General features: G+C 53.8%; 9 protein-coding genes across 9 annotated transcripts; 5 read left to right on the forward strand and 4 right to left on the reverse strand.

The window, feature by feature from the left end:
• Positions 1 to 124: 124 nt before the first annotated feature.
• CkaCkLH20_01832 (uncharacterized protein) lies at positions 125 to 2,096 on the reverse strand (the record flags this gene model as incomplete). The annotated part of the gene is made up of 4 exons (XM_038884551.1): positions 125 to 920; positions 994 to 1,384; positions 1,453 to 1,851; positions 2,045 to 2,096. The coding sequence occupies 4 exons, from the start codon at positions 2,094 to 2,096 to the stop codon at positions 125 to 127; spliced, it is 1,638 nt and encodes a 545-aa protein (XP_038750251.1).
• Positions 2,097 to 3,695: 1,599 nt separating this feature from the next.
• Positions 3,696 to 4,331, forward strand: CkaCkLH20_01833 (uncharacterized protein; the record flags this gene model as incomplete). Its single annotated transcript, XM_038884552.1, has 2 exons — positions 3,696 to 3,808; positions 3,866 to 4,331. The coding sequence occupies 2 exons, from the start codon at positions 3,696 to 3,698 to the stop codon at positions 4,329 to 4,331; spliced, it is 579 nt and encodes a 192-aa protein (XP_038750252.1).
• Positions 4,332 to 5,158: 827 nt separating this feature from the next.
• CkaCkLH20_01834 (major facilitator superfamily transporter) lies at positions 5,159 to 6,990 on the forward strand (the record flags this gene model as incomplete). Its single annotated transcript, XM_038884553.1, has 6 exons — positions 5,159 to 5,402; positions 5,461 to 5,482; positions 5,542 to 5,769; positions 5,832 to 5,905; positions 5,965 to 6,389; positions 6,442 to 6,990. The coding sequence occupies 6 exons, from the start codon at positions 5,159 to 5,161 to the stop codon at positions 6,988 to 6,990; spliced, it is 1,542 nt and encodes a 513-aa protein (XP_038750253.1).
• Positions 6,991 to 7,108: 118 nt separating this feature from the next.
• Positions 7,109 to 9,493, reverse strand: CkaCkLH20_01835 (delta(24(24))-sterol reductase; the record flags this gene model as incomplete). Its single annotated transcript, XM_038884554.1, has 4 exons — positions 7,109 to 7,180; positions 7,465 to 7,606; positions 7,659 to 9,275; positions 9,459 to 9,493. 4 exons carry the CDS (start codon positions 9,491 to 9,493, stop codon positions 7,109 to 7,111), a joined length of 1,866 nt encoding a protein of 621 aa, XP_038750254.1.
• Positions 9,494 to 11,830: 2,337 nt separating this feature from the next.
• On the forward strand, positions 11,831 to 12,786 carry CkaCkLH20_01836 (translin; the record flags this gene model as incomplete). The annotated part of the gene is made up of 4 exons (XM_038884555.1): positions 11,831 to 12,029; positions 12,123 to 12,219; positions 12,267 to 12,412; positions 12,461 to 12,786. 4 exons carry the CDS (start codon positions 11,831 to 11,833, stop codon positions 12,784 to 12,786), a joined length of 768 nt encoding a protein of 255 aa, XP_038750255.1.
• Positions 12,787 to 13,646: 860 nt separating this feature from the next.
• Positions 13,647 to 14,549, reverse strand: CkaCkLH20_01837 (putative V-type ATPase; the record flags this gene model as incomplete). The annotated part of the gene is made up of 5 exons (XM_038884556.1): positions 13,647 to 13,711; positions 13,769 to 14,029; positions 14,110 to 14,239; positions 14,352 to 14,377; positions 14,423 to 14,549. 5 exons carry the CDS (start codon positions 14,547 to 14,549, stop codon positions 13,647 to 13,649), a joined length of 609 nt encoding a protein of 202 aa, XP_038750256.1.
• A 579-nt stretch (positions 14,550 to 15,128) lies between these two features.
• Positions 15,129 to 15,618, forward strand: CkaCkLH20_01838 (ribonucleoprotein-associated protein; the record flags this gene model as incomplete). The annotated part of the gene is made up of 2 exons (XM_038884557.1): positions 15,129 to 15,231; positions 15,347 to 15,618. The coding sequence occupies 2 exons, from the start codon at positions 15,129 to 15,131 to the stop codon at positions 15,616 to 15,618; spliced, it is 375 nt and encodes a 124-aa protein (XP_038750257.1).
• Positions 15,619 to 16,470: 852 nt separating this feature from the next.
• On the forward strand, positions 16,471 to 19,438 carry CkaCkLH20_01839 (Syja N domain-containing protein; the record flags this gene model as incomplete). The annotated part of the gene is made up of 3 exons (XM_038884558.1): positions 16,471 to 16,669; positions 16,741 to 18,508; positions 18,559 to 19,438. The coding sequence occupies 3 exons, from the start codon at positions 16,471 to 16,473 to the stop codon at positions 19,436 to 19,438; spliced, it is 2,847 nt and encodes a 948-aa protein (XP_038750258.1).
• A 49-nt stretch (positions 19,439 to 19,487) lies between these two features.
• On the reverse strand, positions 19,488 to 20,624 carry CkaCkLH20_01840 (uncharacterized protein; the record flags this gene model as incomplete). The annotated part of the gene is made up of 1 exon (XM_038884559.1): positions 19,488 to 20,624. One exon carries the CDS (start codon positions 20,622 to 20,624, stop codon positions 19,488 to 19,490), a length of 1,137 nt encoding a protein of 378 aa, XP_038750259.1.
• Positions 20,625 to 23,944: the final 3,320 nt, after the last annotated feature.

Consider the following 23,944-nt stretch of genomic DNA (forward strand, 5'->3'; position numbering starts at 1 on the left):
AGGTGTTGTATGATGTTGGCGGCTGCAAGAATACGGAGGATGGGCCACATTATTTGTACGCAGCAACATGCGCTGGATTGCCAAACATTTCGAGGGATAAAGAATTGACGAAAACTTGATATTTCTAGTAGAAGAAACTGTCGAGAGCGGAACCATTGAATCCGAATAGCAAATCGTCTACTGAGGCACTCCCACCATCCCCGCCCGGCAGCCCTAGCGTGTGGTTATTGATACCACCCATGGAGTCGCCAATAGTTTGCTGACTACCTAGTATTGAAGACGGCAACGCTTGGTTGTAAGGCTCCGAATCCATTTCCATGGAGCTCGCGTGGAAGTCTTGCCCCCGAACGAAACTTTGAATGATCCCGTCAATGTCAGACCATCCCATCGAAGGCGACTCGTTTCCGGGCAAAGATGAATGACATGTTGACTGCCCTGTTGCTTCAATTCTTATGATTCCGGTGCGCTGTCTGGATTCCAGCTCCAACGTAGTCTCGTTTGTACTTGAAGCCGAGTTGCCAGCGATCTGGGACTCGTTCTGAGTGACCTTGACACCAAGTCTCGTCATCAGACCTTCAACTATAGCCTTTGCTCTCCGTACTGCCCAGTTGGTCTCTTGATTTTCTCTGAAGACGGATAAGCAAGTCTCCAAACGCTCCCTCGCGCCTGATTCGGGGCTTCGCTTCGCTGCTATACGGACGTGAATGGTTGCTGCTACGTAGGTGGCATACGATATGAGATAGGGTGCATGTCTGACAGAGAAGACTTTGTCGTACGTGCGTAGAACGTCTACAATACTGTTTGCAGCTGACGCACATGTCATGAACGAGTTTACTGAGATAGAGCGAGAAGTGTTGTAGAGGTGACCGTCGGCGACAAATGGTCTGTGGAGCAGGATGGTGAGGACGTGGAACATGGCGCTTAAACAACGTTAGTTAAAGGTCGTGAGGGGAATATCAATCATGACTGATAGATCTCTGAACTTGTACTTACTGTAAGCTAAGTACGTGAGGTGGCGGGGTCTTGAAATCGCTATGAGGGTCCAAAACTAGGTGCGTTGGCAGACTACTTTTCCATGTTGCAAGCTTTGAGCTGAGATTCTCAAGCATTGTAGAAAGCTCCTGGGGACTCCTGTCAAAGGCTCTTTCTGTGTATATGCAACTCAGTATATCACTCATGACGACCGAAAGCCGGCACAGATGTGTAAACGTCGACACACTGTAAGCAGGAGAGCCGGGATAGGCATTGTTCTGGGCAGTGTATGCGAACGGTGCCCAGTTCTCAAACTCCTCAAAGGTGTCGAGGAACTTTATAGGAACTAGGGTATCGGACTCTTTCAGGGACGCCGGGCGACCCTGGTAGAGACTCTGGATCTTGTCGACAACTGAGAAACTGAGTAAGTTATTGATACTGAGGATGAAGATATAGAGAAGGTAGAGCCGCTTAACTTACCAAAAGCACCCCAAAAGACTCGCCTTCTTATTTCGAGATCCTCATCAGAGAACTTCCTCGTGATTCCGAGACCAGGAGCATCAACATGCATGCCCAGATCGATGATCATGCGGAAAGCCAGTCCTGCGTATAGCCAAGCAGCGCTTCTTTCGTCTCCAAGGGCAAAGAGAGAATTCGTCATCACTAGCAAGGCCTGTATCGTAGTGATGTCACTCTTATCGAGCGCGTCGCCGAGTAGCTTGCGGACGCGCTCACGAAAGGCCCAGCCTGCGGTGCGAACATCATCGGGATCCCTTCGGACTTCTCGACGGGGGCTGAATTTAGAGGCGCCAAAGTAAATGGCGTTGAGCAGTATCTTGGAGAAGTAAGGACCGTTGCATACCATGTCCCGCATGAATGCTGGTCTGTACGTCAGCAAGAAGGAATGATGCTGCCGGTTCCAGTGAAGAGAGAGCAGATGCATCCCCAACTCAGGATCCACACCGTCAAAGTCCAATGTACCCGCCCTGTAATTGAAGTCCTCTAATTGACCTATAGAATGTCAACAAGAGGCTAAGGGGATGAAGAGGTTTGACGGTAACGGAAAACGTACGTTGCTTCGCCGCCTCAGCAACCAGACCTTTCTCGATCCACTCGTCTGGCATCCGCGGGCGCAAGTCGGCCGCAGAGGCGCGCTCTTGATAGGTTTCCTCATAAAGCGCGCTTGTACGGCCATGATAGCTCGACACCCCGTTCGCGGATACCACAATGCGGGAAACACCGGCCCGGCGAGAGGGGTTTGATCCGACTGGTGTTTCCGGCCGGCCTTCCGCCTGTGGTTGTTGTGTCGGGGTGCCGACGTCATCGTTTGCAGGAGATGGTGTGGCCTCATGCTCGTCATGACGGTCTCTACTATCGTTTTGGTCTTGGTTTTCACGCCTAGACGGAGTACGAGACCATGACCCAGCATCTCTCCGTGTAGCCCGTTGCCGACGCTCGGTATTACTACGAGCCGACCTTGATACGGGAGGCGGGTTGGTTGGAGGGGTTGACAAGGGTTCGTAGACGCAATCCTTGCCGTATGTCTTACAATTAGCGCATGTTGGCTGCTCGTTGTTGCACTTAATCTTTATGATTGGTATTAGCTGTGGAACAACCAGTCGAAAAGTAGCTGATTCACGAACCTTGCGCCTTCGACAGAATGTGCAGGCTTCAACGGCCCGTCGACGTGGACGGCCCGAGACAGTCGTGTCACCCGGCACCGGAGCCATGGGAAGGGAAGCGGAAGTGAGTCAAATTGCAAATGGTAAAATCTAGCAAGCCCAACAATGGCGGATGAGGAATGGATGCATCCCACCTGCGAAAATGTTTCCCGCGGATGTAATCGTACTCGGGGAAGACTCGCACGGCCATAACGAGACGTTCCCGTTTACTCCCGCGGGAACGGGAAGGTGTGTGATTGGTTGGAACTAAAGTCCGGAGTCGATGTCACTAACACCGTAACCCGCGGGAACGGTCGACCTTAGAATAGAGAGGCATGGAGGTCTGTCTTGTTTTGGATGAATTGCTGAAAATACATCTTAAATTGAGAGATGTAGATATCTGATTATGTCATTTTTTGTTCAAGCGAGGGCGAGTGAAGTTCATTTGAGCGATGTAAGCCTGCATCCAAGTGAGATCCCTTCGTTTGGTGTCTTCAAGTTGACTTTTTGCTGTTTCTAAGTTCTTCTTCGACTTGAACTACTTTTTCGAAATCAAAATTGAATCAAAAAGAGATCGAAGTAGAAAAATGTCGTCTATTACGTCCTACGCGCCTCCCGCCCCAAGGCCCATGGTGCTGGCACCCATGAGACAAGGGCCGGCAACGGCTTCTACCACCAAGCAAAAACACAAAATATCTCCGGGTATTTCTCTTCTTTCTGGGGGCATAGCTGGCGGCGTAGAAGCAGCAGTCACGGTACGCAAGTTGAATCTCCGCGGACTCAGGAAACATGCTGAAGTCTAGTCACACGAGCAAAGTACCCCTTCGAGTTTGCCAAGACGAGAACTCAACTGCACGCAGCAACATCCAGAAATCCTTTCGCAGTACTTCTTGATGTGGTCAAGAAAGATGGGCCAAGGGCAATTTATACAGGATGCTCAACCTTGATCATCGTATGCAACCATAACCTGCTATGCGTAATTGTTGCTCACGTTGAATACAGGGCACCACCTTCAAAGCAGGCGTTCGGTTCTTGTCGTTTGACTCAATTCGAAACGCTTTGATGGACGAAGAAGGAAAGTTGACACCAGCCAGAGGCATTCTCGCTGGTATGATCGCAGGTTGCGTGGAGAGCATCGTCGCAGTAACCCCTACGGAACGTGTCAAGACTGCACTGTAAGTGATATGTCGGAAGCCAGGTTGATATGCCTTGCTGATCTGTTGAGACTACAGTATCGATGACGCGAATTCAAGCCCAAGAAAGTACAAAGGCGGCATCCATGCATTATCCTCAATGTTGAAGCAGCACGGCATCAGCGAGGTGTACCGCGGGCTCATATCCACCACACTGAAGCAGTCGACCACTTCGGCCGTGCGAATGGGCTCGTACAACGTCCTGAGAGAACTCTCAAAGCGATATAAGCTGCCAGACAACAGTATGGTGACATTCGGCTCGGGGGCCATCGCCGGAATCATCACCGTCTACGCTACGCAGCCGTTCGATACCATCAAGACCAAGGCGCAGTCTGCTCGCGGCGCCAGCCTAGTGGAGGCTTTCCGAATGGTTCTGTCGGAAAGAGGAGTTCGAGGGTTCTGGAGTGGAAGCACAATGAGGCTTGGGCGTCTGGTTTTGAGTGGCGGGATTGTTTTCACTGTTTATGAGAACGTAGCGCATCTTCTACGAAATTCTGCCGAGTAGATTTGCAGTTCGAAAGAATTTGAGAACTTCGATTATTCGGGCGGAGTACTTCGCAGGCGAAGAGGGACAGAGACGAAGATAGAGAGAGCAATAGAGTCAGGCAGCGCTAGTTCAGAACGACAATTTCGCGTGATTTTATCACAAAATCATATGCATTAGCAGTTTGGGTGATCCTTAGCCACGATGCTAATCTAAGCTTCTTCGAAGCGTCTATATGGCGTATCAGTTGTCAAGACATATGCAACCGCTATTACTGCATCAGGTGGTTCAAGCCATGCGTGCCTGAGACGCTTGATGAGATGCTTGATGAGATGCTTGATGAGATGCTTGATGAGACGCCTGCTAAGACGCTTGCTAAGATGCTTGCTGAGGTGTTTGCTGAACAGCATGGAGCAACGTGTCCGCTGTTCAATTCATTCCCATACTACCATCTGCCTTGCCTTCCCTGAACCAACAACACGCTAGCCAAACTCCGCTTACACGAAGGAGTGAGGGGTCGCGCGCACAACACCGTCTGGTCCTTCCCGCGGGAACACGAAAGACCTCATTGTGGAGATCCCGTCTCACCACCGTTCCCCCGTATCCCGGTCTCGTTATCTTTCCCCGGCGATCCAAACGCGGGGTGAGTCTGGAGTCCCCAGATTGCCAAGGATGTCCAAGATCCTCTTTTGACTCGGGGCGGTAGTCCAGAAGAATGACCCGCAACAGCTTTACAGATATAAAGACTGTTCCGACAGAGAGAGAGAGAAAGACACGATGTGTGAAAGAGAGACAGCACTCGCTTCTGTACGCCATAGTCTCACCCCGCCGACGTCTTTCAAGTCACCATGAGTCCAACGAACGGCGGCAGCGAAGACCAGAACACTGCTAACAAAGATGTCGTCAGATGTGATGAGGTCGAGCGCCAATCATCCTCAGAGGGCAAACCGGAGCAGACCCAACAGTTCTCTGAGGCGGAGATTCAAGGCCGTTTCGATCTCCTCCGCGACCTGAACAATGCCGAGATGGAGCAACTCAACAAGAGCGTGGTGAAGAAGATCGACTGGCGCATGATGCCTACGATTACACTGAGTTAGTGCTTGCGTCTGTGAAGCGATGTATGTTCAAAAGCTAATATGGAAATCTTCAGTGTTCCTCATGAGGTCAGCCTTGTTCTTCCCAACTCAGAGACGGACACTCGCTTTAATTGACAATCGCTGACGCTGCGTAGTTACCTCGACCGCATCAACGTCTCCAACGCCAGATTGGCCGGCATGCAGGAAGACCTTCACATGTCAGACACCATGTGGAACCTGGGCATTTCGACGTTCTACATCGGGTATCTCGTTGGTCAATTGCCTGGAAACTTGTGGCTCGCCAAAGCCAATCCTCGATGGTTCCTCCCCTCGACCATGGTGGCCTGGGGCGCGGCGACCATTTGCACGCCTGCTCTGAAGAAGTAAGAAAGGACCATACGCTATGCTTATAATGCTCGAACGCAAAGTTGATATCTATCTGCAGCGGTCCCGGATTTGCCGTGTTGCGATTCGTAACTGGTCTCGCCGAAGCTCCTTTTTTCCCTGGCATCACGCTTAGTATGTAGACCCATGACCGTTCAAGGCCAAAAGCACAAGGAAGCTGACGTGTGTAACAGTGACTTCGTCTTGGTACAACAAGCACGAGAGCCCCACGCGCATGGCCGTATGGCACGCAGGCAACACCATCTCCAACATCATCTCCGGCTTCCTTGCCGCAGGAATCCTCACCACGATGGACGGGATCTCGAACCTGCACTCGTGGCAATGGTTCTTCCTCATCGAAGGAATCGCGACGTTCGTCATCGCGTTGTCGGCCTACGCCCTGCTTCCCGACTGGCCGCACAACACCAGGTTCCTCACGCCAGCCGAGCGAGAGATGGCGCAGTACCGCATGCTCTGCTCCAACGGCGGCCAGGAAGAGACGGCAGGTGGGACCTGGGATGGCCTGAGAGACGCCGTCAAGGATCCGTTTACCTGGATCTTCTGCCTCATGCACTTCTCTCTCGTCACGGCCCAGTCTTTCAAAGACTTCTTCCCATCGGTAAGCTCCCATGTCAAGAGTTTTGATGTTTCCGGCAACTGACCCGAAGCAGATCGTTAAGACTTTCGACTTCGGCGAGCTCACGACGTACTTCATCCAAGCTCCCCCATATGCATTCGCCTACGCCTTCGCGTGCGCGTGCGCCTGGTCCTCGGGCCGCATGCAAGAATCCTTCTGGCACGTCGTGCTGCCCATCATCGGCAGCGCCGTCGGTGTTTCCGTCCTCATCTCGACGATGAACATCGGCGCCCGCTACTTTGGCCTCTTCCTGCTGATCTCGGGCACTTACAACGGCCTCAACCTGCAGCTGTCGTGGGAGACGTCGGTGGTGCCGGCGCCGAGGAGCAAGAAGGCAGCGCTGATCGCCATTGCGAATTGCCTTAGTCAGGTCAGCCACTGGTTCAGCCCGTACTTCTGGCCGCGCTCGCACGAGCCGTTCTACCGTCTCGGCGGTGGTCTGGTGCTGGTCGGGTGTGCGTTGGTTGTTGTGTCTGCGTCGTTGGCCAAGTGGCGTGCGATCAAGTTGAACAAGAAGCTGGATGAAGCAGAGGGGTATTCGGAGCACTCGGGCGTGGAGCGCGGTTGGAGATATGTCTCTTGAGACTTGACATGATAAAGAGTTTCGGGTTGAGAACACATGAAGATGCTCTAGGGAGAAAGGCAACACGACCTATACTGTTACTGTTTGTAGGGAAGAAATGAGATGTAGGTGGAATGTTTTACAGAGTTTCATTGACAAGATTGTGCAAATATCGTGATCCGTATATACATGAGAAGATGCGGCCGTACCACTCTGAGAAATGGTACCGTCGCCATGATTACAACGCTTTTATGCCGGTATGGCAACGTGTCGCCGGCAGTTTTTCGTTACTGGCCGACCTGCTCCGATTACCCCATCATTAACAAAGGTAGTTGCACCGAGAAGGTGACGAAGCATATATGTACAGAAATGGTCGAAAGACCGATGTATATAGTACACATCCATTGCAGACGGGGAAGTATTTGGTTGTTTAGATAACCCACTGGCGGAGGTTAGTCGCGAACTTGCGCAGTAGACCTGACTGGTTGGACTTACGGGAATGAAGAGGTAGGGGACCTGGCGCTCGTACTCGGCCCAAGCATCGCCGTACTTTTGGCGGCAGCGGTGGATGTCACGAGCCGCGCGGTGAGCAATCATGCCACAGAAGAAGACCGGGTAGAACCAGGGGAAGGGGCTCCTGTTAATTTGTTAGCCTCGGGTCCTTGCTCATGATTGTGTCTTCGACTTACTGGAAACCGGTAATCAAGCCCCAGCAGATGGCGAAGAACGCATCGCAAGTGTAGTGGATCTTGCGAGCGTATCCGTACATGCCGTCAGCGAGGATAACATCGCCCTTGTCCGAGGTGATGGTCTTGGGGTTCTTGACGACACCCCAAGGAAGCTGGGGGAAGGTCTTGCGCTTGATGAGCTGGCCACGCTCCTGAGCACGGAAGCTGTTCTTCTGGCTGTTCGTGGTGTCCCAGACCCAGTAGACAAACAGGTAGGAGACGAAGAGGGCAGTGAGCGCAAAGGGGTTCCACTTGTACTCGGAGGGGTGGTGGTTGGCGAGGTAGATGGTGCAGTGGCAGTACGAAAGAGGAACTCCAGCCAAGTTCCAGAAGATGAGCATGAAACCCCACTTCTCGTAGTACATATCCCATGTCGGCACGATGAGCTGCTCAGCCTTGGCGCAGGCGTTGGCGTAGAGGTAGTGGGCCATGACGAGGAAGGCAACTTCGCCAGAGACGTATCCGTATCTCTCATACTGGCGGGCCGCGGCACCACAGCTGATACCGAAGAGAATGAACCACGGAATGCGAACCTCGAAGAACATCTTGAAGTCCAGGATGCCGAACATGCGAGGGTTAAGCTCGGCGCCGATGAAGAAGTCGTAGATGGGGTAGCCAGTCATGCGGTGCTGAGCTCCTCTCCACAGAGCAGAGAAGTACGCGACGAAGGAGACCAAGTAGCCGCTGATGATGGCCACAGTCATCAGAGGTCCAAACTCATCAATGAAGGTGTAGATGGGGAAGAGACCACTGAAGTGGAGGACAGCCATGACCGCAATAGTGAAGTTCCAGCTGAAGTAGGCGTTGCAGAAGTACTTGAGCTGCTTGCCGCCCTCATGAGCAAGAGGCTTGCCCCAGGCCCAGACACCAGGGAGCAAGCAGTAGCAAGCACCCTCGAAGATGAAGAATGTCCAGTAGATGCGCCACGCGCGCAGAGAAGGGAACGCGCCAGTGTAGACGAGGTCGGCAAGATGGCGACCAAAGTCTGCCCAGCTCTGGCCCTCCTCGCGAGAAGGCAGCTTGCCATCGTAGTATGTGGCTCCAATCCACATGTACCACATCAGGAGAGGGAAGCCGATCATCAGAGACAGCGTGCCGAGGCTGCCACCGAACTCGAACTCGCCCGAGGCGTCGATCTTGGGGTCGGTGCCGACCTTCCAGCCGTCGATGATCTCTCCCTCTCTGTAGACGCGCTCGGCGTTCTCCTTGGTAGGGGCCTTGCCGTTCGCAGGAAGCTCTGTCTTGACGTCCTTGACGTGTCCGTTGGTGGCGTGACCATTGACGGGCTCCTCCTTCACGTGTCCGTTGGTGTGTCCATTGGCGTGCCCATTGGAGTATCCGTTGGCGTGGCCGTTAGACAGGGGCTCATCCGCCTCGGTCTTGCCGTTGGCGACGGGCCCATCGGAGACGATCTCGTCGTCGAGCTCCTCGCGGAACTTGCCAGTGGCGCGGCGGCGGGGAGTACGGGCAGGCATCTTGGACTCGGTGGTGTCTGCCGTGGGTTCGTTCTCGGGGGATTTGCGCCGGGAAGAGGTACGTCGGGGGGTCTCAACCATGCCCTCAAAGAGCTCCTTCTTTCTGTAGAATTGGTCAGCGAATAAGTTCTTGAGAAAGGTCGCGTGCGTCGGGTATTGACAGATGAATAAGGCAAGAAGCTACTTTGCGTAGTTACCTCGGCCGTATGGTGATTGCGACAGGTCCAAGTGCTTCGAAAAGACGCTCCAGAAGCAAGAAAAGAACGGGAAAAGTCAATTGACTAACCTAGGCGTCTGCCTCAATGAGTATCGACTCGACATCTTGAAAGCTTTCTTATATCTGTGCAGGTATGCCTAACGTGGGGTCATGCACCTCTCGTGTAGCTGAACCAAGTCCGTGTGAGATGGTCGTGGATCTTTGGGCAGCCTGCCAGGGTTCGAGGATCAATTTGGCTTCTTAGCGACAAGATGTCGTCCGAGGCATGGGAAGGGAGGGAGCGGGAGCGGTCAGGATGGAAATCCGAGTACGACCGGGCGAAGCACGAAGGCGTCAAAGGTGGCGTGCAGGACAGGAAATCAAACCTTGTGACGGGACGGCGCAGGTCAAGAAAATCGCAGCGTGTCCTCGATTTCGATTGGGCCCTGTCTTCTGCTCTATCAAAATTTTGTTGACATTTGTGTTTGGCCCCCTTTCTGCCGGTAGTCAAGGGTCACGAACAGAGTTGAAATTGGGGTACTTTGTATTTGGTGGGAAGCCCTGCTGTCCGGATGTACCTACTCTAACCTGCTCGGGAGGTCCCTCGGCCTCGAAGACCCGCATATGCAGCTTTCGTCTAGATCACAGGCCAATGAGAAGCTTGATTTTGCTTCAATTGGGATTCGAGGTGTTCCCCGCTGCTAGACGAATCGTGCAGGTGCTGCAAGGTCCGAGGTCGAGGTTGCCTCCCTCATTATCTAAGCATTTGGGTAAGCTTCTGGGTGAGATTCCCCCAGCTTTTTGCTAGACGATGCCTGCATGACATGCATCTCCCGGTCTAGGAACTTGATGGATTCTCGGACATTGGCATTAGGAGCGGTTTTTGGACTTTTCCGTGTCTCCGTCGCGCAATTTGGTAACGCTCAAAAGGGGTTCTCCTTGGATAAGGATCGCCAATATTTCGTAGCGTGTCGCTGTGTAGTGTTTTGGCTTCATCCTCATGAAGTTATTGGTCCATTTGTTCTCCTGCCTATTCTGCGTGAGGTTGACTGGCATCGACGGTCGTCTTGCCGTCATCGATTCACCGTGGCCATTTGTTGGGGACAACCCTCCTGCGGGTGCAGGTATCGGCAGCCCAGCACACATGATGAGCAGTCACGCGACAGTCCACTGATGAGTTGCTCCCAAGAGAATGTTTCACGAAACAAAGGTCTTGGCGAGGTGAATGATGGCTCCCAGATGAATGGAGGGAAAAGATTGATGGCCAGCCAAGTCTCAAGGCAAAAGAAACGGACGCTCAAGGAGGACGCTTGGTGTGGAATCGTTTTCTTGAGGCCATCCCCATTTGGCTCCAGTAAGAGGCTTTTGACTGATCTTGCGATCTTGCCCTCGATAAATCATGATATTTCCCTTAGTTTGGCAAGAATCGGCAGCTGTATCTTCAAACGACTGAACTATTTCATCGGTCTTTCCATCAATCTCGCGATCCTGACCTCAGCCTGCCTTGGGACCTGCCTTGGGAAGGAGCTAGGCAGAAGGTGGGCCCCGCACGTACCAGTACCTTCCTTCCTCTCAAAAACCGCCGTCGGTTCTGCCGTGGTACGTACTTTTCGCTGACCGCCCACCGTGCACAGGCCACCTACAGAAGATATATAATGCCCTCGATTTCCCACCCTCAACTTCGATTCTTCAGCTCTCTGTCAGTCACTTCACCACCCCCTACCTTTCGAGATGTTTGCTAACATCTTTCTCAGTTGCCTTTTGGCTTAGATCAAGTGTAGTATACTGTTCTTTTCAGCTTAATCTCTGAAAGATGTCCACGGACATCGATCGTGATTTTGTTATTTTTGATCTGCCGGGTGAGGGCCTCTGCAGCCTGCTGCATGCTCTCGCCCACCGTGTCCCTGGTATTTCACTGCCTCCAGGAGATGCAAACCCATGATCTTCATTGCTTTGTCTGGCTCTGCCCAGGCTTGCGAAGAGGACCTCTCTTTTGCTCTGTCGTGTTTCCGTTGGTTGAATGTGATGTCAGCTTGAGCCGCATGCCGAAAATGTGGTGATCCTTGCCGTGTCTCCGCCGCTACGTAGGACTGCTGTGACCGCCCACCGACTGACCCTTGCACGATTTTCTTAGAAGTTCCTGTCCATTGTAGAGGTCCTTCTTGTCGACGTGACATTGTTGATCGAGTACTCGTCGTAAATATTCGTCTGCTCGTTTTGTGACTGCCCAAAATTGTTCCTGAGGTAAGTGGGAAAACTCTGATTTTTCGTTGTCTCTCAGCGTCACCGACGACCTACGTAAGGTGCCAATCGCGGGGCAGGCACAGTCCACCTCAATCTTCATCGCCGTTCAAGTCGTCTTCCAACACGCCCTCGTCTGCAAATTGCCGCGAGCCTCTTTATTTCCTCTCTCCGGTCGAAAAAAAATCACTGCTCATAATCCAGTCCTAATTTCTCTAGCCATGGACAACGACACAAGTATGGGCGAGGTCCCCGCCTCCCGCCTCCTCGACCCCCAAATCTTCGAGCACCTCAAGAACAAGATCGACGAGGATCAGCTGGTTAGGGACCAGATGAGCCAGACGGTCCAGAAGCTTGACAGAGCCATTTCCTACGTCCAGGGCCTCCTGTCGCGCGTCCACGCTACCCCGCGTGAGCAGTGTGAGTTTTTTTGCCCGCCGAGCGTCTCGCTCTTAGCTGTCCAGCAAATTTGCCCTGGAAGGGCTACGCATGCTGACAAGCAATCGTGCTCAGATGCCCCTCTTCTGTCCGACGTTCAAAAGGGCATCGAGAAGGAGGTCGAGGTCATCGGTGAGCTGCAGGAGATGGCCTCGAAGCACCCGTACTACAAGTAAGCATCTGCGTCCCGTCACATCAGCATCTACTAACTTCACCCAGGTACAACCAGAAATGGAACCGTCAAGTCCAGAACGCCATCTTCACCGTCATCGTATGCGGCTGGCTCGGCGGCCTCACCTCGGACGGCAAGCCCGGCCCGGTCGGTCGTCTTCTGACTCTCGAGGAGGTCGGCGAGATCTTCAAGGGTACGGCCATTTTCCCCTCTGGCGAGCCTTCAGCTAACAAAAATCCAGTCCCTGTTAACCTCAAGGACCGCGACGCCTTCCACCTGACCATCGAGGAGTACCTCCTCGCCCTCACCGACGTGACCTCGGAGCTCTCGCGCCTCGCCACCAACGCCGTCACCCTGGGCGACTTCTCCCTGCCCGTCGAGATCAGCAGCTTCGTCAAGGACCTCTTCGCCGGCTTCCAGCTCCTGAACCTCAAGAACGACATCCTCCGCAAGCGCGTCGACGCGGTCAAGTACGACGTCAAGCGGGTCGAGGACGTCGTCTACGATCTCTCCCTCCGCAGCCTGATTCCCAAGAAAGAGACGGCCGCGCAGCCGGCGACCGAGTAAGTATGCTATGGTCTGGGAAAGGGGACGGGCAGGCGGCCTGGGCACGGGAAAGATGGCCGTGGTGGATGTATTCAAAAGTTATGAAAGCAATTTAAAATCCTATGTGCGTTGTGCACTTTCGCGCTCGGAGGATCATCACGTTGTGCGCATGTGCCTGAATCTCGCCTTCCGAGCCACGGCTGTGAACGGAAATCGAGTCGAAATCTCATCTAGAAGACTTCATCTTGCAAGGCTTGCTATCGATAAGCTGTAGGTAACATTACTTGTCAGCACTACGATACGTGCCGACTCTGCCTGCGTCTTGTAGCTCACTTGATGGCGCTTGAATTTGAAGTCCTGTGGGGATATGGTTCATGACGCCTCGATGTCACACTAAGGGATTTTATCGACGGCCTTAAGGCCCATTACCTTGATGTTCTAAGGGCCGAACACTGTAAATGCAGTTGGAAGCTGCTACAATAGACGTCACGCTCGAGGAACTGAACATAAATCATAAGAGAGACGCAAGAAAGCATTATCGCACCCTAGACTACAATTCCTTCTCCACCACCGTTGTCTATGCTGAGCAACCGCCCCCCAGAAATGGATAGCATACCTGTGATGGCACAATAGTACATATACGTTTGATCCCCGACCGAGACACCCCCCGATCGTTCCAAACAAAACAGTGGCATTTCGTGACCTTTGACCGATTCCACGCCTATGCCGTAAACCTTTGATTTGATTCGAGTATTCGACGCGCCTGCTGATGATAATCTTGTCGTTGCCCGCGTGAGGCAAGTTTATGCCCGTGCTAGTTGTGGCTTAAGTACATCTTGTCAACCGTTCAACCGAGCATTTTCGTCGTTGCGTGTCGTCGTTTAGCAGGTGACGTCCTGGCTGGCCTTGGAGTTCATGAGAAGGGCAACAATCAAGCCGTAGAGACCTGGAGAGCGTTTGTCAGTTTATCTTCGCAGTGCAGAACAGAAGGAGTCAAGCGTACCCAAGACTTCGGCGAAAATGAGAATCAGAATCATGCCGACGAAGAGACGGGGCTGTTGAGCAGTTCCACGGACACCAGCGTCACCGACGATACCGATGGCGAAACCGGCAGCAAGACCGGCCAGACCGACAGAGAGACCAGCACCGAACTGGATGAAACCAGTGTAGAGAGACATCTCCTGCGCAAGGCCGTCGGAGATAAGCACAGACACGACGAGACCGTAAATAGCAATGATACCAGCCATAATGACGGGAACAATGTCTATCGTGAAAATGTTAGCGACCTCCAGTATTCGTGGCCTGCGTCGCAGACGACGGTTCGATGGATGTGGGTTCGCGTACTCTTGACGATCAGGTCAGGGCGGAGGACACCCATAGCCGAGATACCGACACCAGACTTCGCGGTACCGTAGGAGGCACCCAAGCAGGTGAAGACGATGGCGACGGTGCAGCCCATGGCACCGAAGAAGGGCTACTGGCATGTTAGCGATGATCGTTGGACGCGATGTCGAGGTGATGCCCAAATGGCTCATCCGAGGATATGAAGGGGGTTGGCGACGTCATGGATCGTGGACTCGGGGGACAGGGATGACGAACCGCGTAGACGGGGCTGTGACATGATCGCATTAGCATATGAGCTTGAGAAAAACATCACGAAGCTGGATGGAAGCGTTGGGTCTCGAGATGGATGGAGTTGGGAGCTCCAGCTGATGGATAGGGAGCTGTCGTTGGAACGGGGGCAACACGGGGCTATTGTTGACGTACCAGAGTTCGGAAGGCATCTTGGCGGTATTGATTGACGTCGAAGACGGACGAGTCGAAAGAAAAAGTTGAAGAGAAAGTCGGGAACTGAAGAAGTTGCGGCGACGAGTGGGCTGAGGACGATGCGGTGATGGCTGGTTGGGGCTGCGAGGTTCGACTGCTGCTTCGGCGACTGCTCGAGGTGAGGTGTGCTGTGTTAAGATCTCGTTTCCAGGTTGGCCTTCTGGTTGGCTGCAAGGTTTTGCGGCGCGTTGACAGCTCCGTGCACTTACGTAAGACAGGAGGCGTCCATCGGACACAGCGGTGCTCGGGAAAACTACGGTTCCGAACGAGCTCCGCTTTCGCTTGTCGGAAGGGTCCACTCTCCAACGGCAAGTGCCGTCCGAGTTTGGGGAAAGTGGGATTTTTTTTTTCTGGCTTCGAAAAAAAAAAGTTTTGGACCATCCATCGCGTTCACCACGAATTTCGACCTCACTAACAGGGCGAGCCACCGCAAGGAACCCTGCATATTGGTATGTCGCGTACTCTTCAGTAATGCGAAGTCGTTCTGGCAGTCTAACATTTTCATCAGACATCTCTCGACACCACTTCACTCAACAATGGCTGAATCTGCTGCTTGGCCCCTGGCCGACGATGCTCTCCAGCAGGAGCTCCTGGACATGGTTCAGCAGTGCCAGCACTACCGCCAGCTGAAGAAGGGCGGTAAGTTATTCCTGTGAAGTCTTATTCCGTGTTCTCGTCTTCTCGGGGTCTCTCTGGTCCCAGAAGTCTGGCGCTTTTGTTCTCGAGTTGCACAGTGACTGACATCTCTGCTTAGCCAACGAAGCCACCAAGACCCTCAACCGTGGTGTTTCTGAGCTCATTATCCTAGCCAGTGACACAAATCCTCTCAGCATTGTTCTTCACCTGCCTCTCCTGGCTGAGGACAAGAACGTTCCCTACGTTTACGTCAAGTCCAAGACCGCCCTTGGCCGTGCCTGCGGTGTTTCCCGCGCCGTCATTGCTGCCAGCATCACCTCCAACGAGGGCAGCGAGCTAGCCGGTCCCATCCGCGCTCTCCGCGACAAGGTCGAGAGACTTGCCATCTAAGATACCCACACCGAATGATATTGGGCGGCGTTCATAGCTTGGGAGGTGCTGGAAAACAGTTTGGATGTTGGTGGCCTAGACGTGGACTTGAAGAGATTCCCCTCAGAGGGACTCTGTCAGTCTCTCTGTGCTGCCACAGCCGGAATGCTTGAAAAATAGTCTCAATTGTTGATAGGCGTCGACTAGTTATTCTCGGGGTTTGTGTTGTATTGGACAGTACTCTTTACATACATACCCCAGAAAAGCGTCAATCGAGATCGTCAAAAACACAAAATGCAACGTCCCTGAAATATGCAGAAAGAGGTGTGTGTGTAAGTCGGGATGAGCTAGTGGGACGGAAAGCTTGGAAGAAGCACGCGTTGGCGCAGCTGAAGAACCTAGCCGCACGAAAGCTTCAAGCTCCAAGCGCGCTGAACCAAGCCCCAACGAATGAAGAGACAGCATGCAGCACGTAGCAGCGACGGACCAAAAGCGCTGAACAAAATGGACTGAACTGGACCTGACCACTCACCGGGCCGGTGTCTCAGGCGTGACCTGAACTCGCGCTGGGAAACTGCAGTCTGACGTTACCCCGCGGCCCACCACCCATGTCATAGCTACATGTTCCATTTCGGCGACATCATCAGCAGTTCGTGCAGCCCAAAACGTGCCATTCCCCCCTGCATGTTCGACCCTTTCTCAACACCACTAATGTAGGTATGAACATCCGTACCGCAATTCTTCTGCAAATCATTTGTACCACATTTATGGCTTTTTCCCGATAGAACTCAGTCCGTTTCGAATCTTTTACCAACGAGAGGAGTTTCGTCGGCCTGTGGTGCGCACACAGCTTGTGTGGTCCTGAATCGCAAAATGCCCGGTATCGCACGCAAGCTCATCATTTGCGCCGCCGTCGATGGCCTCATAATCCAGCCGTTTGTCACAAAGGGTCAACGTCCCGCGCAACCGGTGAGAATTAGATATGGCGATGCAGCAATAACCCCTGCTTCTCGAGAGCAGATCCCCGATCTGTCCCAGCCAAATTCCTCGTTCGAGGCTTTCGGCGTTATAGGTTTGTGCCCCGAGCTCCCAGCCACAGCTCCTAGCTGCGCATATCCGAAGCTGACCATGCCCGTCGAACAGGACTTATTACCGTCTCGAGACTCAGCTACCTAATCACAATTACCCGGCGACAGCAAGTTGCGCAAATATGCGGGTACCCGATTTACGTCGTCACCGAAGTCGCCGTCACTCCATGCGCCTCGCAGAAAGACGCCGGCGAAGCGATCTCGCAAACCGCGCTTCACCTCGCAGAGAGGAAAACAGACAAGGATGCCGACGATAGCGACAGCGATGATTATGTAGAGCTTCCGACCAGCGGCGACGAGGTCGAAGACCCTGCCCCCGCCAAGAAAGGCGCCGCCGATCCCGTTAAGAGCACTGTCGCGAAAGATGTTATTGGCAGAAGAGGAAGCTACGGGAGGTTCGCGCAGACATGGCTCACAAAGAGCGGGTGGACCCAAGATCAGAAGAGAACGGCCGGCTGGAGTGGCACTGCGGATCAGGTCCGGCGTTCCGTCGACCAAGCTGCCAGTTCGAATAATGCTTCGAGCTCCGCGATAGACGATTCGGACGAGCCGGTGCCGACTTCCACTTTGCTGCCGAAGCTTTTGAGAACGACCCAGATCCTGTTTGGCTCTTCACGCAGCTTCTACTTCTCCTACGACGTCGACATTACTCGGAGTTGGGCAAGCCGCGAACGATCGCAGTCCGACGATGTTCCTCTGCACAACAGTGTGGACCCCATGTTCTTTTGGAACAAGAGCACTTTGAAGCCTTTCCTGCAAGCTGGAGAAGAGTCTCTCTTGCTGCCTCTCATGCAGGGTTTCGTCGGCCAGAGAGAGTTCGTGGTAGACAGCAGTCCTCCCCAAACCGACGAAGGCCTTGGGGACTCCGTAGAGTTGTCGTCTTTCCGGCAGCCTGACTCAAAGCCAGCAACCCCGCCGACAGAGTCCGTTCGGGCATCTATTGATCTTCGCCCTACTGAGAAGAAGTTCCTCTTGACCGTCATTTCCCGCCGATCGACGCAGCGAGCTGGACTGAGGTATCTAAGGCGCGGTATTGATGAGCAGGGTCATGTTGCGAATGCCGTCGAAACGGAACAGATTCTGTCCAGCCCCAAGTGGGATAAATCGTCAAAGGTTTACTCATTTCTTCAAATTCGCGGCAGCATTCCAGTGTTCTTCACCCAGTCTCCGTATTCCCTGAAGCCGGCACCAGTAATCCAGCATTCGCCAGAGACAAACTACGAAGCGGCAAAGAAACATTTCGAACGCTTGAAAGAGAAATATGGAGGTCTTCAAATTGTCAACTTGGTCGAGAAGCATGGTGTCGAAGCATCAGTTGGCAACCAATACGAGAAGACGATAGAAAAGCTGAACGAGGAAGTGTTCACGGGCCAAGATGCCGCGGTCGCGTTCGAATGGTTCGACTTCCACTCAGCATGCCGTGGAATGAAGTTCGAGAACGTCAGCTTGCTTCTTGATACGCTGCGCGATAAGCTGGAGAGCTTTGGCAGCACTGTTGAGGAGGCTGGAAACATTTCCACGAAACAGAAGGGTGTATTACGCACAAACTGCATGGACTGCCTCGACAGAACAAACGTTTGTCAGAGCTCTTTTGGCAAGTACATGCTGGAGGCTCAGTTGAAGTCGGAAGGATATGATCTTTCTGCGCAAGTTGAACAGCAGACGCCGTGGTTCAACACCATATGGGCGGACAACGGAGACGCGGTCTCGAAGCAATATGCGTCAACGGCCGCTATGAAGGGCGATTACACGAGGACTCGGAAGCGTAATCTCGGCGGAACCCTGAACGATCTTGGTCTTTCATTGACACGCTATTACAATGGGTACAACTTCATCAAGCCTCCTTTTGACTACAATTGCTAACCCGTCCCAGAATGGTCAACGACTACTTCAGCCAAGCAGCCATCGACTTCCTCCTTGGCAACGTCAACTCCATGGTCTTCCAGGAATTCGAGTCCGAAATGATGACGAAAGATCCCGCCGTTTCCATGCTGAAAATGAGAGAACAAGCTATTGAGCTATCTCAAAGGCGCGTAATATCCGATGAAGGCGAGGAATTCATGGGCGGTTGGGTGCTCTTCAGCCCCCATACCTCCGACAACCTGCGGTCTCTGCCCTTCGAGGAGGTTGTCCTTCTTCTAACAGACGCCGCCTTGTACCTTTGCCGATTCGACTGGAACCTCGACAAGGTCTCCTCCTTTGAGCGCATTGACCTCGCTCACGTCGTTGGCATCAAGTTCGGCACGTACATCATCTCCACCGTCTCTCCAGGCTCAACAGACGAGTCGAAGAACGTCGGTTTCGTGGTGTCATACCAGCCTGGCAAGAACGACATCACAAGAACCAACACAAGAACCTTCTCCAACCTGGGCGTGAAGCGCAGCAAGACTTTGAGCAAGCCCGATGAGCACCAGCATCCCCACGAAGCCCAACCCGCCCAATCTGCCTTGAGCAGTCTCCTGGGCGGACGACCCAAGACGGCGCCGGTTCGCAAAGTCGCCTTCAAAGCCCCATACTCCCAATCTTCCGCCGCCGTGACCGGTGAAGGGCCGAAGATGACCGAGATCCAGCAGGTCGTCAGTATCTGCGCAGAGATAGAACGTCTGGCTTTCCTGAGCCAACCGGGCAAGGAGAAGCCTGGCACCGAGAGCATCATCGAGAAGGGCGACATCATTTCGTTAGAGGAGGCAAGACAAAGCACCGGCTTGCTAGACCATCTGAGTTACTCTCTCAAGAGACTCGTATGGGCATAGAGTTATTTTCCTTGGTTTGTCTACATATATATCCGTTTGTTGCTGGCGTTCAGGGTCTCGTGGCCCGGTAGAGATGCATTTGGTAGCGCATGTTTTCGAGAGAGATGGGATATTGAAGGGTCTCGGCGAGGCGGAACCACACGGAGTCGTGCGACTCGAGCTTCTCCCACAGGCACCCCTCCACGGGCTCGTCCTTGACGAGGGTGTGGTCCAGGAGCCACTGCATCGGGTACCTCTTAGACTCCTTGCCGACCGCCGCCTCGGAGTAGCTCCCGGGGCTGTCGACCACCAGCAGCAGAGACCCGGAGGGGATCGTGGCGGTCAGGTTCAGCAGGAAGGTCGTCGTCTTGCCGATTCCCGCGGAGGTGTATAGTTCGTTGAGTGTGAATAGTAATGTGACGAGTAATGCTTCTTTGCCCATCGTCTCCGCCATCGCCTCCCGCGTGAGCGACAGCACGTCGCGTCGAGTGAACGTCGAACGAAGGTCCTCCGGCGCGATCAGCGCGGCGTTGGACGCCTTCGTGGCCGCACTGGCGTATTTCGACAACGGTGGAGGCGTCGTCAGCGCGGTGTGCAGCTTCGCGACGACGTCGTCCCACGGCGCGGAGTCGAGCAGGACAACTTCTCCTTTAAGGGACTCGGACGCGAGGTAAGCCGCGAAGGCGACGATCTCGGCGGCCCCGCCGCCTACCGAGAGCATCCTGACGGACTTTTTCGGCTGCGCTTTCTCCTCCTCCTCCGCATCCTTCTTCTCGAAGGCGACGTCCTTCTCAACGGTTCCGACGACCACCGCATCATCCTCCCCGGAGTCCGCTCGGACGGCGACGACGTCCTGGCGGAGGTGCCCCGCGACGCCGAGGAGCACGGCGGCGTAGGCGAGGGCGCGGGTGGGGCTCCAGCGGGCGGCGTAGGCGTCGAGGGAGGCCCGCGAGGCGTTGGCGAAGGCGGTCTCGAAGTCGCGGGCGTAGAGGGCCGCTTTGCACTCCTGGAGGAGGGAGGGGAAGGCGTCGGAGCCGAGGACGGGGGAGAAGGTCGTGTTGAAGGTCGCGAGGAGGGTTTGTTGGAGGGGGAGGGGCAGGGTGGGCGGTTGCGGCTCTGCGGGTGGTGGTTGTGCTGGTTTTGAGGGTTGCGGTTTTGGTTTTGGTTTTGGTTTGAATTGTTGTTTTGGGGGTACTTTCTTGCCCATCTTGATATCGCGGATGTGGTTGTGGTGATGAAGAATGAGGTCCAGTGAGGAGGGGGTTGTGTGGATGGCGGGGTGTTGGTTGTCTTTTGAGATTAGATGAACTTTGGGCGAGGAAGCTGTGAAGTACGGATGAGAGCTGAAATGCCTTCGGGCTGGCCGGTGCTGAATGTGAATTGGCTTTGCTTGTGAGGCTGTCTTCACATGTTGTCGTAGCTGTGGTGGTTGTGGTTGGTGAGGCGAAAAGTCAATTGGGCAGGGTCCACACCGTCCGCTTTCATGTGTGGTTGAGACTAGCTCATGAGGGCGAGTATGAGCTCTCATCACTGAACTTCCAGTGAAGCATCACGATGCATCACCGTCACGTAGGAATTAGACTATTTAATAATTAATAATTATATTAGAAGTCAGTCTGAGTTTTGGTAGCTGACTGCCTAACTGACAACTTCAAAGGACTATTAGCACCCTCAAGCTTTAAGTCAGGTCGTGAACTACTCATCAATGCTCTTACTATTCCTGAAATTCTTCAAGTAGAATACGTCACACAGCAGCTGCAATAGTAAAGAATCATACCGTGTTACTACCGGCTGAGCAGCCCTCGTTTCTCGTCTGAGAACGTGCCCGGTGCACATTCAGCCAAGTGAGTCGAGCTCATGCTCAGGATGAGGTGTAAGGCTCTTATTCCTCCCTCGAGTGAGAAGTGAGACGCCGGCCTCAACTCGTGAGATGAGACAATTCCCGGCCGTTCGTGTTGTAAGCCGAAGTGAAGACTTTTTTCGCATCTTCTTCCGCTGAATCGCCCGGCGACGGATACAAGTCGCTTGGAGTGGCGGATATGCGGGTGGAGAGGCTTGATGTCATCCGCAGGGAAACGGGAGCTTGGGCCCTGGGGCCGCCTTGATTTGCGCGGATAAATACGAAACTGGCTGTATCCCAGGCGGGTGGCCCGTGCCCACCGGCTCCGGAGCAGCTGTTGAGAGGACTGGCCTCATCAGTCATATTCGGACAGACAGAAAAGTTGAGAAGGCCTCGTGGCATCGCGGGTTTTACGGCATGCATTCAACCGCCCCCGAGTTCCGCGTTCTGACACACGCCAGGGTTTGGGAAATCTTTCGCAGTCGATATACCGACCGTTTTGCAGGAGTTGAATATTTGGTTCATGGTCATCGTTGTCCTTTTCAGGAACTAAGTTTCTGCAACACTGCGTGTCGACTCAGTATCCGTTCTTATTCTTGGCCACGCCACGGTTGTCGCGCGTCTTAGACGCAAGGCGACGGTTCCGTGGAGGGGTTGTTGGAGGGGCAATCCCTCAGCAGAGGAAGGCTGCGGCCTTGAGAAAAATCAGAGGGGTCAGGACTCAGCAGCAGGGACGCGAAGGTGTCATCATGCAGTCAGGGTCCACTGACATGACTGGAACTCAGCACGAGATTCGACCAGGAGTCCAGGATTGGAGGGCCAGAGCTTATCCGCGTCGCCGGCTTGAAACAGCGCGAGCGGGAGGCAGGTCGCAGCAAGGAGGCCTGGGTAGTCCCAGCAAGAGGGTATTTTCGGCGCTTGGCTCTCCCTGCGCAACCGTTTTGCTTGGACGAGGCTTAAAGTCCGGCCGTTTGTAAGCCTATGGCCGACGCGGCAGCATCGTGAGTGAATAAATAGGCCGAGCCTACTGGCGGGAAGAGGAGGGGCATCGGCCTTGCAGACTCCAGCTGTGGACCGGAGCTGGCCAAAGAAATCAGATATCGGCGATCCAGCCATCTCCAGAGGTCTCCACGGATTAGTCAAGGAGAAGCCGAAGAAGCCAGACGGAGAGATAGCGAAGGGGACCCTCACCCAGATGAAGCGTTGTGGGCATTATGACGACAGTTTTTCTGGATGTCGATCCATCGGAGCCGCGTTGTAGTTCGCACGAGTCAATAATGGCATCAAGTGAAGCTCATCGAGGTGAACTGACTCTTACGGACGTCAAAAAAGACGTCACCGTAAAAATGTGATACGTCTGGTGGTTGCTGACTGAGCCAGGGCGGTTGACAAGTCGGTGTCAACGGGCGAAAACGGTATGATTCGTCGGGATGGGATCGCCTGGAGAGTTATCAGACCGACGTCGGTACGGCGCACCGAGAGCGACGAGCGAGGTGAAATAACGTTGCGGCAGCGGAACACGGCCGGGCATTTTTGCCTCCCCAGGGTTGCCGGGTGAATTGGGGGTCGTGTTGTCGGCGGGAGAGGTATTACGCAGTATTCGTGATGTACATTTGGAATGGAAAGCCACCAATGTGAAGGCCAGGAGGACGGCCGGTGGGCTGGACCAGCCACGAAGAGGGGCAAGAACTGCCAGCAGATGGGACAAGTCGACGCATCCAGGCAAGTCAGTCCACAGGCTTCAAGATGGTTGAGACGAGCTGAAGCCTGCACCGCCGTCTGGTCGGCCAAGGACAAGACCGGAAAACTGGGGAATCGACAGAAATTATCAGAAAATGTACCCCCACTTCATGTGAAGATGTATCAGGACGGGGGGTTCTGGAAGGATGAACATGCGTATGCGTGATATTTCGGTTGGTCTCTTTTTTTTCATGATGCTGGTTTCCGAGCTGGGAATATTGGATTTGAGCCGGGAGATTACTAGGTACGGATAGCTTGGGTTGAGAGCGGAAAGAGAAAGGTGTGGCTTGGGGGAAACGGCACTGGGCCGGGCATGCCGCCGACAGCTCCAGGTACCTGACCGATATATGACGCTAGCTGTCAATGGAAAGTACCTATTGCTTCTTCTGCATACCTCAGAGGGAGCTCTTTCTGAAGCTGTGGCTAGCTACCTTGCCTCACGTTTGAAGCAGGTATTCATGACATTCTCGCCTTCTGGAATGGCAAAGATGACTTCCTCACTGTGATGTTTTCTTTGCACACCAGCAAAGTAGCTACATATCGGAATTCCACAGTGACCTGCTGCCGTGTACCGCGAATGCCTCCCCAAGCATCCCACCGTGTGGTGACTTCTCACCCCCCAGTTGCGCCTGCGCCGTCTCGTCCGGTGTGATGTGTGAAGGCGGCGTCTGGTGTCTGGTCTGTGGTCTGTGGTCTGTGGCCTGCCCCTCCATCCCCTCCATCCAAATGTACCTCCCCCCTCCATGTCCACTCCCACGTCAGGTCCCCACCAGATGCTCAATAATTACCTTGCGGCCATTCCCAAACATACACATACCACCGCTCCCCGACTCTCCTGGCGTCCCTTTTTATTCCTCCCGCTGCCTCCTCATCTCTCTCTTTCCTTCTCGCTTCCATCTTCTCTTCCTCCTTGACCGAGTTTCTCTCTTGGAAGAATACAGAAATCA

The sequence above is a fragment of the Colletotrichum karsti genome, assembly GCF_011947395.1.
Source record: "Colletotrichum karsti strain CkLH20 chromosome Unknown Scaffold4, whole genome shotgun sequence".
NCBI lineage: Eukaryota > Fungi > Ascomycota > Sordariomycetes > Glomerellales > Glomerellaceae > Colletotrichum > Colletotrichum karsti.